General features: G+C 40.3%; 1 protein-coding gene across 8 annotated transcripts in view; it reads right to left on the reverse strand.

Moving 5' to 3' along the window:
• The window catches only part of SSBP2 (single stranded DNA binding protein 2), a 302125-nt gene extending 289780 nt beyond the window's left edge, over positions 1–12345 (reverse strand). For 3 of the 8 annotated variants that reach the window (XM_060143228.1, XM_060143226.1, XM_060143224.1), the window contains exon 1: positions 5358–5387. In XM_060143228.1, the coding sequence (XP_059999211.1) occupies positions 5358–5372 (15 nt within the window). In that variant the 5' untranslated portion in view covers positions 5373–5387. Of the gene's footprint in view, positions 1–5357; positions 5388–11369; positions 11490–12201 lie in introns of those variants that run through there. The other 5 variants (XM_060143232.1, XM_060143229.1, XM_060143225.1 and 2 more) reach the window with 3 other exon arrangements.
• Between the last annotated feature and the right edge of the window lie 3205 nt (positions 12346–15550).

Raw genomic sequence — 15550 nt, forward strand, 5'->3', positions numbered from 1 at the left:
GGTCCTGCCTTTCTGCCCTGCTGTGACCAGGAAAACTGATCTCTACAGAGTATATCACCTCAGGTCCCTTACCCTATGGCTCCCAGTTGGGCTCTACAGAAAGGAGGCATCAGCTGATAAGAAGCCAGGAGAAGAAAGAAGATCCCCTCCCTGCCAGGCCTCCAGCCTCTGTTTACAGTGCGTCTGACCATGGCTGTGGTCCCCATCATAAAACCACAGCTCCAGGAGAGTAGCTTTTCTACAATGACCACAGTGTTCATCAGGTTCTGGTAACTGCTCTCTCTCTTTTCCCCTCAGACCTAAGAGGGGTAAAAAGCTTCTCTTGTTCCTAAATCCTGGGTGTTCCTCTATCCCCAGTGGGTTTTAATCATGCACATACCTCATTAAACTCTTTAATTATTCTTTTAAGGTAGCTATCCTACTGGGGATCTGACTAATACAAACACAGAAACATTTTACTAACTAGCAGCATCTTTGCCAGTGATTGCTGTATCATGGGCTATTGTTAATGATATCCCCATCTTACAGAAAAGCATCATTTCTTTGGTGTTAACTAACTTTATTGTTACAATCATTTTGTAATATATACACATATCCAATAATCACAATATAAACCTTAAACTTATATATGTTGTATGTCAATAATATCTCAAAAGCTGGAAAACAAAACAAAAAACCCAAGTTTTATATTATTTCTCAATCCAAAACCAGAAAAACTGTCTGAGCTTCACCCTGGACATGGCTTGGTATTACCAGCTTGGTATGGTCAAGGCAGATTTTTCTGAGGTGCAAAAATTCTGTGTATTAGTTTTCTACTGCTACTGTAACAAATTCCTACAAATGTAATGGCTTGAAACAACATAAATTTATCATCTTATAATACTGGAGGTCAGAAGTACTAAAATCAAGGTGTTGGGGGGGCTCTGTTTCTTCTGGAGGCTCTAGAACCCATCTGTTTGCCTTTTCTAGCTTGGTAAGGATGCCAGCATTCCTTGGCTCATGGTCCCATCCTTCACCTTCAAGACCAGCAGCATCTTCCAAAACCAGATCTTCCCATCTCTTTCTCTGCTTCTGTCACCACATGGCCTTTGCCTGACTCTGAAACCCTTGTCTCTCTCTTATAATTGTGATTACACTGAGCTCATACAGATAAGCTAGGTAGGAAGTAACCCATATCAAGATCCTTCATCCAAGATCCTGAACTTAGTCATGTCTGCAAAGTTCATTGTACTAGGTAACATATTCACAGGTTCTAAGGGTTAGGATGTGGACATCTTTGAGTCACCATTATTTAGCCTACCATAGTCAGTAAAAATCCAAGGTGCTGGTTGGAAAAAAAATCAGAAAGATTGGAAATGGAAACATCATTTAATGTTTTAGTAAAAACTTGCCTATACTCTAATCTTCTTGGCCCTGAATCTGTAAGCCCAACTCACTTACAAAACTGACCAGTACCAATCTGAATTAAAAATGAATTAGTAAGTCATTTCCCAAAATGAACTTCTACCTGAAAACTATTCCTAGTATATACATACACATAGGTATATTGTGTAAATGTATGTATTTTATGTAAATGTAATGCATTTTATGGTAAAAAAAAAAACTCACTGAAGTTTTTTTCATTACAATATTTCTAAATGAAAGAATAATAATATCAGTCTCTCAGGTTAATTCAGGGGAAAAAATGCTTATTGAAACACCTTTAATAGCTTCCTAATAATAGCTATTGCTTAAATGCACTGATAAAGTATACTCATAATTTTAATCCAATTATAAATGACAGCACATCACACTGTAAAAAAATGAAACAAAGGAATTGTTTCTATTTTTTCTAATAGTCAGTACTATAGAAATGACTATGTAATAGATTCAATATGGTTGTACTATTGATCCTGGACCACATGGAACTTTCCAGATGCCCTAGTCCAAAAACAAACAAAAAAACCAATAGACCACATGCTGGTTGGAAGAGAGAAGTAGAATAAACTCATAATTAGAGGAGAGAGTATTTTTTCTACACATTACATATTCTTCTATTTATTTCTGCCTCTAAAATTTACCAAGTAAAGTAATTTATGCCAGATTACTTTGCCTCTAGATACAGGAAGAAGAATGGAGAAACAGCTCCACCTGAAATTATAACCTGAGTTCTTAACTGGCATCTTCCTCTCTGACAAGCATTACATCCATGTTGCTAAATCTCAGATACCAGCTAAAGAATTTGGAGCTATTTGTGGAACACTCTGGGTAGCTGTAATTCTGCCCACCTTCTTAGCAACTGTAAAATGTTTTCTTTAACCTTTTTCCTTAACCTCTCTCTTCTTGAGTGCATCCAACCCCAAGTAAAAATGGTGGATATGTGTAAAGAGAACTATCCACGCAGTCCCCTCCCACTCACCACCCTCACAGCTCCCATTATTTTTTTCCCCGTATGAAGCAATGAAACACAGTGAGGCAAGATGTTTACAATGGGTAGTGGAGTCAGAAACCTGGGTTTGAATCCCTACTATGCAATTTACTACACGGCCTTGGACAAGGTATATAACCTCACTGAGACTCAGTTTCCCCCTATGTAAAATGGGGCTTATATCAACTTTATGAAGTTGTTCAAGTGATTAAGCAAGAAAAAAAGCCAGACACAAAAAGACAAATATTGCATAATTACACTTATACAAAGTATCTAGAACAGTCAAATTCATTGTTACAGAAAACAGAAAGGTGGAGGGGCTGGGGGAAAGGGGAAATGGGGAGTTATTATTTAATGGGTACAGCGTTTCAGTTTGGGAAGATAAAAAAGTTCTAGAGAGGGATGGTGGTGATGGTTGCATAACAATGTGAATGTACTTAACGCCACTGAAACGTACACCTAAAAATGGTTAACATTTTGGTAAATTTTATGTTATATATATTTTACCACCATAAAAATAAAAAACCAATGTTCTATCAATAATCCATATCAAGAAGCTTTCTCTCCTTTATTGGAGAGAGGCACAAAGGGAAAAAAACCACTACCCCAACTCTCCAAATTGAAGCTAACTGGCAAAAGAATAGAGTTCATCAACCAAAATTAGCCTAAACCTTCATTCGAGTATTGACATAAACTTTTAACTGTCTTCTAGTCCATGATTCTCTGTTGCATCAAATCCATACCTAAGCCTTCTTAAAATATGTATGAATCTCTTATTGTAAAAGAGGCAGCTGTAGTATAATGAAAGAAACACTAACCTTGGAACCAAAAAAAAATCTAAATATGACTAAGCTCTGCCACATATTATCTGTATTACCTTAGTTGGGTAAGTCAATCTCCATGTACAAATCTCTACAGTCAATGGGAATTATCACCTACCTCACAGAATTATCGAGAGATTTAAATAAAGCATATTAAAATACCCTGAAACTCTAAAGTATGATTCCATTTATATTATTAAATTTGCTGAAACACAAAAAAGATTATTCTATCAAAAATTCATATTAAAAATATACACACATTTCATACTAATACAACTAGGTAATCTCCTGTAGTCCTGAAAGCCACAGACACTACTACTAAATGCCTATATTATAGAAAACTCTTCTTTAGGAATTACATATTAATCCTATACTAAATATTAGAAATATTTGGGGAGAAAATGAGCTAGATATAGTGATATCCTGTTGTGATAATTTATAACAGGTTACATCCTTGATCCATTTATTCCACAAATATCTAATCAGAACTCCAAGCACTGTGCTAAGCAGTGAGACTACACTGGTGAAGACAACCATGGTTCTTCTCGTCAGGGAGCTCCCAATCTAACCAGAAGATGAGACATTAAACATCACACAAATAATCCATAAATTTGTGACAGATGTGAAAAAGGAAAAGTAGAGGTTGCTATGAAGCACAGAGTAAGGGGGTCTAATCCAATCTGGGAAATTTATGAGAAATAATTAGCCAGTTGTACCATCCTTTGTCAACCCAACAGGCTTTAAGTATTTAATAAATCTTAGCTATTTCTACCATCAACATTATTATAAAGGCCATATGTTCCACTCTCCTCATTAGGAACAACTGTATCCCTAGGGTTTAGAAGATAAGAGATATGCAACCTTATTATTTAGGAAAACCCAGATAAACTAAACCCACCACCCAATTCCTCAATAAAAACCAAAACCAGGCTCTCGAAGGTACAGTTTCATCCCAATTCTGACTCATATTCTACATATCCTTGAGCAATTATGCCGATGCTGAGAGGTTACCTCAATGGCAGTTTAGACCTGTCTAAAATGCTCTTAACCCCAAACCTACTCATGACTGATTCTTTCAATATTACTCAGGTTTCTGCTTAAACGTATCCTCTAGGAACCTTTCCCTGACCACCCAATCTAATGTAGCCTCCCAGTCACTCTCTATTATTACGCCACACTACTTTATTATTTTTTAGCACTTATGACTACCTGAAATTGCCTACTATATTTATTTACTCATTTATTATTATATGTTTCCCCTTCAAACTTGAAAGTAAGTTCCATAAGGCAAGGACCCACTTTATTCTCTCCATATCCTCAAGATACATCTTCCTTGCCAAAGACCTCCAGTTCTGTTTAGGTAGTCAGGTACAAAGGAGAAATATTTCCAGCCCACAGGATGACTGATTTAAGCCAATTATGGTAATCCCATTACCTTTGCCAGTAACTGGTTTAGGAGAGGAATTTTACAGTTTTCTTCAATAAGGCAAAAGAAGATATCTGCTAAGCACCTCCAGAAAAGGTTTTCTCTCTGATTAATGAGACATAAAGGAAAAACCTTGCCCTTTTTCCTGCCTTCATACTTGGTTGTGTGACAAAGTGATACTGGGAACCTGATGCAGGGATGCTGCATTCATGAGAGGGAAACCATGACGATGGCAGAGAAGCTTATCTCTTGGTGTTCTTGATTCCCTGAATCAACTCTGAAACTACCTCCTTCCAGACATCCTGTTATGTGAGATTTTTAAGCCCTGATCAATTAAGCCATTTTCTGAGATTTTAAAGCCCTGATCAATTAAGCCATTTTCTATCTCCTGTTTTGATACCTGCCCCCCAAAGCACAATAAACTCTTAAGCCTCTGTTTCTTCTGTAACATTAACAGAAAATAGTACCTACAGTCTAGTGGATTCTTGAGGGGATTAAATGAGACAATGCAAGTAAAGTGCCAAACAGAAACAAAATACTCAAACGACAGTATTTGCTGTTATTGTTACTATTAAACATTAAACTTACTACGACAAAACTCCACAAGCTCTTTATGTAGTATTTAGGATTTTGTTACTTTACAGAAAACATTCATTTTAATCCTGTTTAAATAAAATCATTTTTAATAAAATAATTCATTTACCTCGCTTTCTTCCATCAGTAAAGAAGCTTTTGGTTTTGTTCTCAAGTTTGAAGTAGGTAAAAAGAAGAATCAAGGCAAATATCAGATCATTGACGAAAAATAATCATTAATTTCAGGTGAGACCCTGTTTTTAGCATCAACTCCTCCCTTAACTTAGACACGGACAGAGCCTCATAAAAATTTTCATCTACTTACCTTCACAAATATTTCATCAGTATTTTAATATTGCTTAGATTATACTAATTAAAAATTTAAAATATTTTAGTAACTAAAACTATATTATAGTTATTTTAAAATTCTTTTAAAAAAGAAAAAAAAATGAAGTGTTATACTTCAGTTTCTACAATTTTTTCTGTGCTCAACTACTTGTTTGATATGCCATGAAGCAAAATTAATACAGAAGATCAAAAATAAGAAATTGCTAGGTCATTGGTTCAAGCTCACTCCAGCTGAATTGTGATTTAAAATGTTATGATGGCTCATTACTGTCGGAAAACTGTATGGGCCCTACATGAAATAGAATAATCAAAATTCTTAAAATGAAATATGAGGGTAGTCTTGTCATTACTAAAGAAGTGAAACCAACTAAATTGTCTCTTTTAAAGATGAACAAAGAACAAATATTAAATCCTTCACTGTATTGGAAATGCCCAGGCTCTTATGAGCCCAGATAAATTTCTGGTTCTGTTAATATTACAAAAACATTATTAGTTCCACTTTTCAAAAATCTTTAACTATCAACCTTCTGTGACAAAAATTACCAGTTACTCATTATGACCAACCATAAATTTGAGCAACTTGTAGGGCTATTAAAAGTTATCTGGAAAAACTCTATTCTTCCCTGGATGGAACATTTTTCTGCTTATTTTTCAACATCTCACACAGTGACTAAGATACACAGTTTGGGGAAGAATAGCCTCTACTATTTCTCTAACACTACTGAAAACAAGTAGGATATAAATCTTGGTAGACCATCCTTCAGATCACTCTTTATAGTATACATAGGGTTTTGGTACAGTAATTAAATAACTCTCAGAGTGCAAGTCATAAGTCATGTGAAGTCTAGTCGTATACATATGTTAACAAAACCTTACATTAATAGATATTACATATGTAAAATACATACGAAATCTGATAAGCAAAGTTTAAAATCTAAATATAACCACTTATTTTTTATCCCAAACTCTTTTCAGATTTTGACAAATATATCCTATTCTATTGTTTAATGCTATTTTAAGGCCCTCCTTTGAGAAACAATAAGTTATTAATAAAATTAATATTTTAGCATGTTTACAGAGGCTCACATACTACTAAGCAACAATATGTCACTAGTAAAATATTTTCCATACCAATGTCAAAGCAATAGTGTACACACAATAGTAGAGAATATCCCCACATATTCCAAAATAAAATTATAATTATTTTCAATACATATTTTAAATTATACATTCCAAGAAGTAGTTTCATGTCTTTTAAATCCAGTACATTAATCCTCAATCCTATGTCCCAACATTAATATAACAGTTGTGATCTCTATGGAAGAGAGAACATTCTAAATACAAAATTTTTTTCCAAATTTTACTTCTAACTCTATAAACTATTGGGGTGAAGTGTTAATAAATGGCAACCTAGGTATTCCAACCCCCACCCACAGAGTATGTTTCAATTTTAAAACAAAATAATTCTATTTTCTAGTAGTAATTGAAGATGTAAGACACATTTACTTCACTACTGCAAAGCAACTAAAACTTGATGCTTTTTTTTTCATCCTGAATTGGTTTTATATGGCAAACTGGCTCTAAAGTGTGGGAATAAACCTTTCCATTTTTTTTCTTTCATAGCTCTGAAAAAATACATTTCAAAAATACATTTCAAAATACACTAATACTATTTCTAAGAGTAATAAACCTGTAGATAAACAATACTAAAATTTAACTCTCAACATCTTACGCTTTTTTTCTTCAGGTTTGTTCCTTCAAAAAATCATTTTTTGGATACTTCTAAAATAATGGAAAAGAGATCAATCAAAAGAAAAGCTCCTATAGCTAAGATGACATATTAGATACCAGTATTTTGGAGGAAATATCCTGGGGATTGGGAAGGAAAGAGTCAATTTAATCTTATAGAAAATTTCATCCCCATAAAGATATTCCTTCATTAGTTTTAGAAATCTTGAATTGCATTAACTGCATTAATGCAATCAAGTTTCTGAAGAGATTTGTATTACTCCACTTGTCTTAACTTTATTTCCTTCAGAAAGGAAGGAAGGAAGAAGAAAAGTTTATCATTTTTAGGGGGGCAACTTAATAAAAATGCCGGTAGATACTAATCTCTACAAACTCTCTTTTATATGGAGTAGTATTTACTTACTGTTTTTCCTAAATGACCAGAATTCGACTAAATTCTACTTCATGTATAAGCATGATCATCTATATGGAGTAGCATTTAAATGATCTTTAGACTTTAACCACTGAAAAATGAGTATATGTTGTTTTCATAGTTTAAAAACCAAAGTTACTTTTCAGAGTCCCAGGTTAGATGCACAGTTGGATTTCTGTAGTTTCTGACAAGTTTACTTAATATCACTGTTCAGTATGTGTACCTTATGTTCAATGTTGCTTTACAGCAGATTCATCTTTCTGTGCTATTACTCAACTTTAAAGATGAAATTAGTTTAAGAAACAGCAGTATCACAACTCATCTCTTTGCAGGTGCCAGTTAATCTTTCTGTGGCAGTGTGGCATACAGAGTAGCTTAAAGTTCAGCAACATTTCATACAGAAATTGTTCACAACTACAATGTCTAATTTCAAAACTTAAGTGATAAAACAAATTTCCGGAAGGAAAAATCTCAAGAAACAAGGCTTCTCCATTATTTTAGGCTTCCAACTTTCCCTCCTGAAGTTTGTCTTCCCCACACCACACACATATCTGTAATCTGTTAAAATGGAGTTTATAAGCATACGGTGCACCAATGGTTAAAACTGCATATCTGATCAATCTTTACAGTCTGTTATACCTGATTATGTAATGCTGTTCCCTAAATCTGTAGCATTCTACCCTAAATCAAGAAAGCAATCTGTGACAGTGAAAAAAAATGTATCTTTCATCTTCCACTACAGGTTTTAAGCAGAGATATCTTTGTTAGAAATCCAGCTAGTAGTGTAACCCTGGGCAAAGTTACTTAACTACTCAGAATTTTCTTATTTCTTTAATGGAGAAAAAAAAAATCACTACCTTGCAGAATTGTTGGGAGAATTAGAGAAAATATATATAAAGTGCTGAACACAGTGACTGACACATAGAACGACAAATAAATAATGATTACTGTTTTGTTGTTGTCGGTTATTTTTGAAATACACCTAGGCTAGAGAATATGGAACTCAAACTTCCGAAGTTCTTATTTTGGAGGTCATTGAAAAAAAAAATTTCACACTGAAAAAATGCCCTTGAGTCTAACATCTTCATTTATTCAACACTATTTGATGCTTTTGACATTTGAAGACACTATTCTTAATGTCAAGGATACCTCAGAGAAGAAATTGGCAGTATTATCCCTTGCCCTCAAGAAACTTACATTTTAGAGGAAGATAGACATTAACCAATTCCACAGTTACCTAATTGCAATTGGGATTACAGTGCAGTGTTACAAAGAAAATCTGCTAAAGGGGTAAATGACCTAACAGGATCAGAATTTAAATTTCTACACAAACATCCCTCCTCCCTCCAAGGGTTTTCAATCACTCTCTCTATAATTAAACCTAATCCAAACTTTTGTATAGACTTGATCTGTCTGGCTTTTAAAACAACAAAATCAGTAATTAACCTGACTTCAGCCATTTTTATGTTCAGAACTGTATAGTGAAAATATAGAACCTGTGCAAAACCTACAAATTAATTTCAAGTATTTCATATAATGACTTCTTAACAAAAGAGAAAGCAAAGATATAATATAGGTAAGGGTCTGTCTGATATTTACTATGAACTCACTGGAAAATACATTTCTTGACAGATTAGAAAACCAATATTTTTATTTTATGTGCATGCCATTATTTTTAATAATGACTCAGTTTTCAGAATGTTTTTATTAGAGTAAAATAAATATTTACATATTCATTACTGAAAAACAGTTCTGTGACTTTTAAGGCCAGTACAATTCTGATTTGCTTACTAACAGAGCATTTGTCTTCACTCAGGTACCTTTTAAAATCTGCCACCTTAAAAAAAATTTTTTTTTTTAAATCTGGGGGCATCCATTTTAAAGACAACTTCAAGATTCCTATCTTCAGAACTTAGTAGGTTGTTTGTTGTAGAATACTGCCGTTAAAGTCCCAAGTACACATACAGGGAAAAAATGAGTGATCAGATCAACTCTCCCAGCAAAATGAAACTAAGTCTATCCCATAAAACAGAATCTATCTCAATGTTTGTCTTAGATTCAAGCAACATTCACCTAGAAATTAATGCAACGACAATTAACCCAGAACAATCATTGTCAATTCTCCAAAAGTGGCCTCTTCACCTGTATTTAGTTCATAAGGCAAACCAGTCCAGGATTCCTGCTGCCAATTATAATGAATGGAAGAAATATATTTAAATCAAATAGCACCATCTAGCAGAACCGTCACCACTTTGCTTACAAGAGTAGATGTTACTTGGTGTTCAGTTTGGTAGATTTGACAGCAAAATGGCAATATCACAGAATCAGAGCTGGAAAGGACTACAGACACACCAGGTTCAACTTCCTCATTATTGTATTAGATACTTAAAAAAATTTTTTACAAAGTTATCAGAATATAGATTAAATTCAGCCATTCCTGGAAGTTCAAGTAAAATACAAAATTATTTTAATTCTCAAATTCAACCACTCCCCAAATAAATAAGACCTCAATACACATTTCAATTCCTTCACTTCCAAAAATGTGAAATCCAAATACTCTGTAATCATTAAAACATCTTCCCTAAATGTCTCTATTTTCTCAGATATATTGCAACCAAATAATAAATGCACACAGATTAGGCTATTTCAAAACTTCAATTCCAGTAACTTGCTGTTTCTTAACCAAGCTATAATGCTAAGCCTTTTACATACTCCTTGTCACAGCAACAAGATCCTGAATATAACTCAGAAAATACCTCTGGGGGGGGGGTGAATACCTCTCCGTTAATTTTTTTTGTTTTGCCACATCAAGGCCTGCCTCCCCTAAATCCTATAGGAATTATGTGTGTTGCTGCCAACACGAAGATTAGGAAATGTTCCCATCCCTAGGGCACAAGAAACTTTCAGGAGACGACTACTAACTGCCTCAAGCTAGGAGGGAAACTCGGTAGTTTGCACGTTCGGTTTTTATTTACGCAGCTATTTCCGCGCGCAAGGTAACTAAAGCAGCTTTTGAGAGATGCTCTCAGACTTTTACCCAGTCTGAACCCCTAGGAAAGGCAGAGCGCGTCCAATGACAAGGATACACTTCACCCTCAGAGTGGAGGTTGTTACTGGGAATCACTGTAAGATCTGCTGTACAGAAAAGAGGGGTTCTTCCTCAGTGGTCACAGTCACTATTCGCTCTCATTGTTAGTAACAAGCAAATCACAGTTACAAGTACATAAGAATAGCAGCAAACAACCCTGCCTCGCAGCTTGCCGTGACCGTGGCATCCCAGGCCGGGAGGGGCTCTTTCCTCGCCAGCCTCCTCTGGGCTCCCACCGAAGTTAACACCTGTATCTCCCCGCCACCCCGACCAAACAACTAACTCCTCCCCGCATCCACGCTTCTACCCTTCCCGCAAGTCCCCGTTCGGACCACTGCCCCCTCCCCACCGCAGACCGCCCTCCTCGCGCCGGCCGCCGCGGCTCCCACGGCTACCCCTCCGCGCCCCGCGACCCCCGCCCGGCCCGCCGCCCGGGCCGCCGAGGCCCCCAGACGTTTGGGAGGTTGCAAGTCTCCAAAAAAAGTTCTCCAGCCGCCGCCGCCGCGGAGTTGGGTCGCCTGAGAGCGGCAGAAACGCCAGCCTACCCCAGCAGATCCCGCTTCTCGCCAGCACACTTTTCCTCACAGGGAACTCGGTCTTAGACTCCCAAACTTCAGCGGCGCCCCGGCGCCCCCTGCCCGGGCTCCGCGAGGCGCGCGGGGATGAGAATGCCGCGTCCCTCCGCCCGCTGGAGAAAGCCCCGACGCCCACCCGACCCACGGCCGCACACGCCCTCCGCGCCCCGCGCGCGTCTCCGCGCCCGGCGGGGCCCCGCTCGGCCGCTCCGCGCCGGCTTCCGCCCGCCGCGCGCCCGGCACCGCCGCCCTCGCCTTGCTCGGCGCACTCGGCGCACCCGGCCCCGAGTCCCGGCGCCCGAGCCCCCGCCGCGGCGCCCCTCGCGCTGCCGGCCGCTCGCGCTGCCCTCCCCGCCAAACACCCACATTCCCTCCGCTTGCCCTCCTCCACGCAGCTGCCCTTTCTCCCCCTACCCACGACCCACGTAGTCTCTCCGCTCCCCGCAGCCCCGGACCCCAGCTCTAAAGTTACTTTGTGAGAAGATGAACCCGCGGGTTATTTCCCTCAATCACCCAAACAAGTTTCCAATCCCCGCCACCAGCACCGCCGCCGCCCCCCGATACACTCGCTCCCTCCTGCCGCCAGACCCCAGGGCCGCCCGCCCCGCGCGAGCCCCTCCTGGGAAACAGCCGCTCCCCGCACCGCATGCCCCACCTCGCGTACCCCTCCCCCTGCCAGCCCACCCCAGGCTCTCCCCGGGCGGAGAGTGTCTGTGTGTCTCCGAGAGAGTGTGCGAGTGCGTGCGTGTGTGTGTGTGCGCGCGTGTGAAGGCGGAGGTGGGTGAGAAGCGGAGACACTTACTTCTCCCGGGCCTGGCTGTCGGACGGGACGGCGCTGCTGTTACTCTTGCCTTTGCCGTACATGCTTGTGCCGAGAGCAGCTCCCACTGTCACGCACCTGTCAACCCATCACAGCCTCCCCGGGAACAGCCCCGTCCCCATGGCGACCCACGCAGCTACCCCCACTATTGGCCGCCCCACGCCAAAGCTCCGCCCCCTTCGCCCAGGCAACGCATGAGACTGACAGGCCTCCCCCCTCCCTCCGGCCTGCCGAAGCGCGCGGCGGCGGCTACAGCCTGAGCGGCAGTCTCCTCCCTCCTTCCCTCCCTCCCGGGTTCCCTCCCTCCTTCCCTCTCCGATCTCCTCCCTCCACCCGCTCTTCTACCCCCCTCCCCCCTCCGAACCCCGGCGCAAGGGGGGAATTAGAAACTGCTCTAGAAGGATTTTAAACAACTGGCTGTTCTCTCCGTCGCCGCCCCTCCCCCCGCGCCGCCCGCGCTCGGCTCCTCACTGGAGACAAGGCGCTGGGAGGAGGGGAAAGTGCGGCCTGGAGTCTCTGGCAGGAGCCGGCGGAGCTGGAGCCTTGGCGGCCCCAGACTTCTGGGCGCCCGCCGAGTACACAGGCAGACCTACGGCCCCAGCCGCCGTGGGCCCCCCCCCCCACCAGCCCCTTTCTCCCGCTCCTCTCCTGTCTGTGACCCCGCGCCGGTACCCAGGATTGATCTCTGCCGCCCTCGGCCCTACTCCCTGTGGTGTCACCCTCCGCCCTGCTCCCAGAGGGCCGGCTGGCGAGGGACACGCGCGCCGTTCCCTCGACCTTCTGGCTAAGCAAGCGGGAGGGACTCGCCTTCCCTCCCGGGGAGGGAGTGAGCCTCCGGCACTTGGCGCCTCTGGGATGGCGTCGCCTGGCCCCTGGGGCCGCGCCCTGCAATCTGGGGGAGCACTCTGCTAGGGCCTGCCTCCCAAAGATGGCCCGGTGACTCCTGGGGACTCAGTGGCCTCCACCCTGTCCCCCTAAGACCGGAGGCCCGCGGCGCACCACGCACCAGCTTCCCTGCCAGATCTGCTGCAGAAAAGGACTCCAGGTATCCCCACCTGGCCTGCTTTTCCAGCCTTTGTCGTTAATGCCAACTCATCCTGACCTTTGGAGTGGAAAGGGCCATAGAAGGCCTTTAAAGACATCCCTGTCCTTTTCCAGCAGCATAGGCCCCAGCTGCGCTCCAAGGTGTGCAAAGATGTGCCAGAGCTGAAAGGCTGCCCCGGAGTATTTCTGGATCCAAGCCCCTAATCCCATTTCAGTAAATGCGCAAAAGTTTCTAAAACACACACAACCTGGTTCCCAGTTGAACTCCATCCTTTATCTCGTGGAGATCCTTGGATGTAAAATCAGACAAAGTGCAAATAGGGTTAAAAAGAAGAGATGGGCATCAAACAGGGAGTGAGAAGGGAAGAGTGGTGCAACTGGGGGTTGGTCGGATGGGGGAAAACATCAGGAAAGGATGAAAAGACATGGAACAGCTATGGGAGGGGAGAGGAAAGGATTCAAATGGAGGAAGGTACCTTTCTATTCTGCACATACAGCTTTAAGCTTTTTGTAGTAGGAAATGTATATGTAGGAAATGTATATAGTAGGAAATGTATATGGAGAAACGGAAATAGATGGAATTGAAAGAAATGGGCTTGTGTGGGCATTGACAGCAAGTGATAGGAATAAAACATCAACAGAAGGTTAAGGAAAGGCAGTCAGTAAAAATGAGAGAATCAGAAAAGGTACTGGCAACCAGACATAAATCAAACACTGGGAAAAATGAAGAGAAAGGACCTGCCATACTGGTGTTAAGGAAAATGGAAAAAAAATTGGAAAAGGTGAAGTGTAAAAGATAGGTAAGAAGAATAACAGAAACAGGATTAAATGAAGTAGCCATAGAATATGATAACAAAAGATGACGAAAACAAAAGAGGATTGACTGATATAAAAGATATAAGAAAAATAAGCATGCTTTTTTTAAAAGGACAAAAATTCAGCCAATAGAAGTGAAGGTAAAGTGATAAAAGTCACAGTGGCTTAAATTGATTGATTTTCAAGAGAAGTAATTTGCCATTCCTTACTCAAAATTCTCTGTTTACAATGACCTGCAATGATTTGGTGTTGGGGACATGGCATTCATGGGCTCTGAAGAACTGGAAGGAGTAATAACCTCTCTTGATGAACTTTTGTTCAAAATGCTCAAATGTTATTAGGCTGCCACTCTTTACAAACTCTACCTTCAAGGTTAGCACTGTGTAATTTGTTGTTCAATTATCTACTTCCATTAGCTTTAACCCAGAAAATTATTAGCATCTCCAGGCTCTATCTCCCATAGAATGTTCCCTATAAGGTGCTGCTTCGAGAATGTTGTCAAGGAGGGAGCTCTGGCAGCTGCTGCCCACACCTAGAATAAGGTAAGGTTTCCATTTAAAACCAAGAGTGGGTTTTATACTATTATCTAAAAAGAAATTCGATATTATCTTTGCACTGGTGTTGGGATTCTCTCTGATTCTCAGTCACGGCACATTAGAATTGCCTTAGGAGAACTTATTTCTTTTTTGTTGGTTTTTGTTTGTTTGTCCCAGACTAACTAAATCAGAAACCTTGGAGATGGACCCAGGCATCTGTATTTTTTATAAGCCCCAAGTGATTCTTATATGTAACTAGGGCTGTTGAACTCTGCTCTTCAGTATCCATTTAAAGACAGCCAATGGGCACCATCTCTCAGAGCAAGATATTTATGTTGTGGCTATACAAAGCAGATGACCCTCCCCATTTTGGTATTAAGACATCTTTACAGTGGACTTTACTTTCTACCCACTGAGCCAACAAATTTGTTTTAGGATGATAATGTATGTGTTCTTATAGTACAAGACCACAAATAGTCATGGTTTAATTTGCTGTTTCCTGAAGAGAAAGGAAAATGAAGAAAGAAAACAAGAAAGGCTGTTTGCTGTCTACAGCTGTAAGTTATTCGTTTGATTGGTCTTTACTCAGATTTGTTACGTGGAAGAGTCTTGAGTAATGGCATATTTTCTGATATTTAAAAAATAAATAAATTATAGATCTGCACAGTGGGGTATGGAATTCAAAACAATTTGGTCTTAGTATCTGGAAATAATAAAATGCCAAAAGGTCTTAGTTCAGAACTTGCCAAGTTAATGTCAGAGTTACCTTTACAAGAATGTTATCATGCAACAAATATACAGAGTGAAAACATGACTATTCCTCCACATGGTAACCTTACAGCTTAAGTAATCAAATCAATTATCATTAAAATATCTAAGCAGCTACCTGAACCATCATCTCTGTTTTATTTTTCTCTTAATGTTAACACATGTAA

This window comes from Lagenorhynchus albirostris, chromosome 3, assembly GCF_949774975.1.
Source record: "Lagenorhynchus albirostris chromosome 3, mLagAlb1.1, whole genome shotgun sequence".
Lineage (NCBI taxonomy): Eukaryota > Metazoa > Chordata > Mammalia > Artiodactyla > Delphinidae > Lagenorhynchus > Lagenorhynchus albirostris.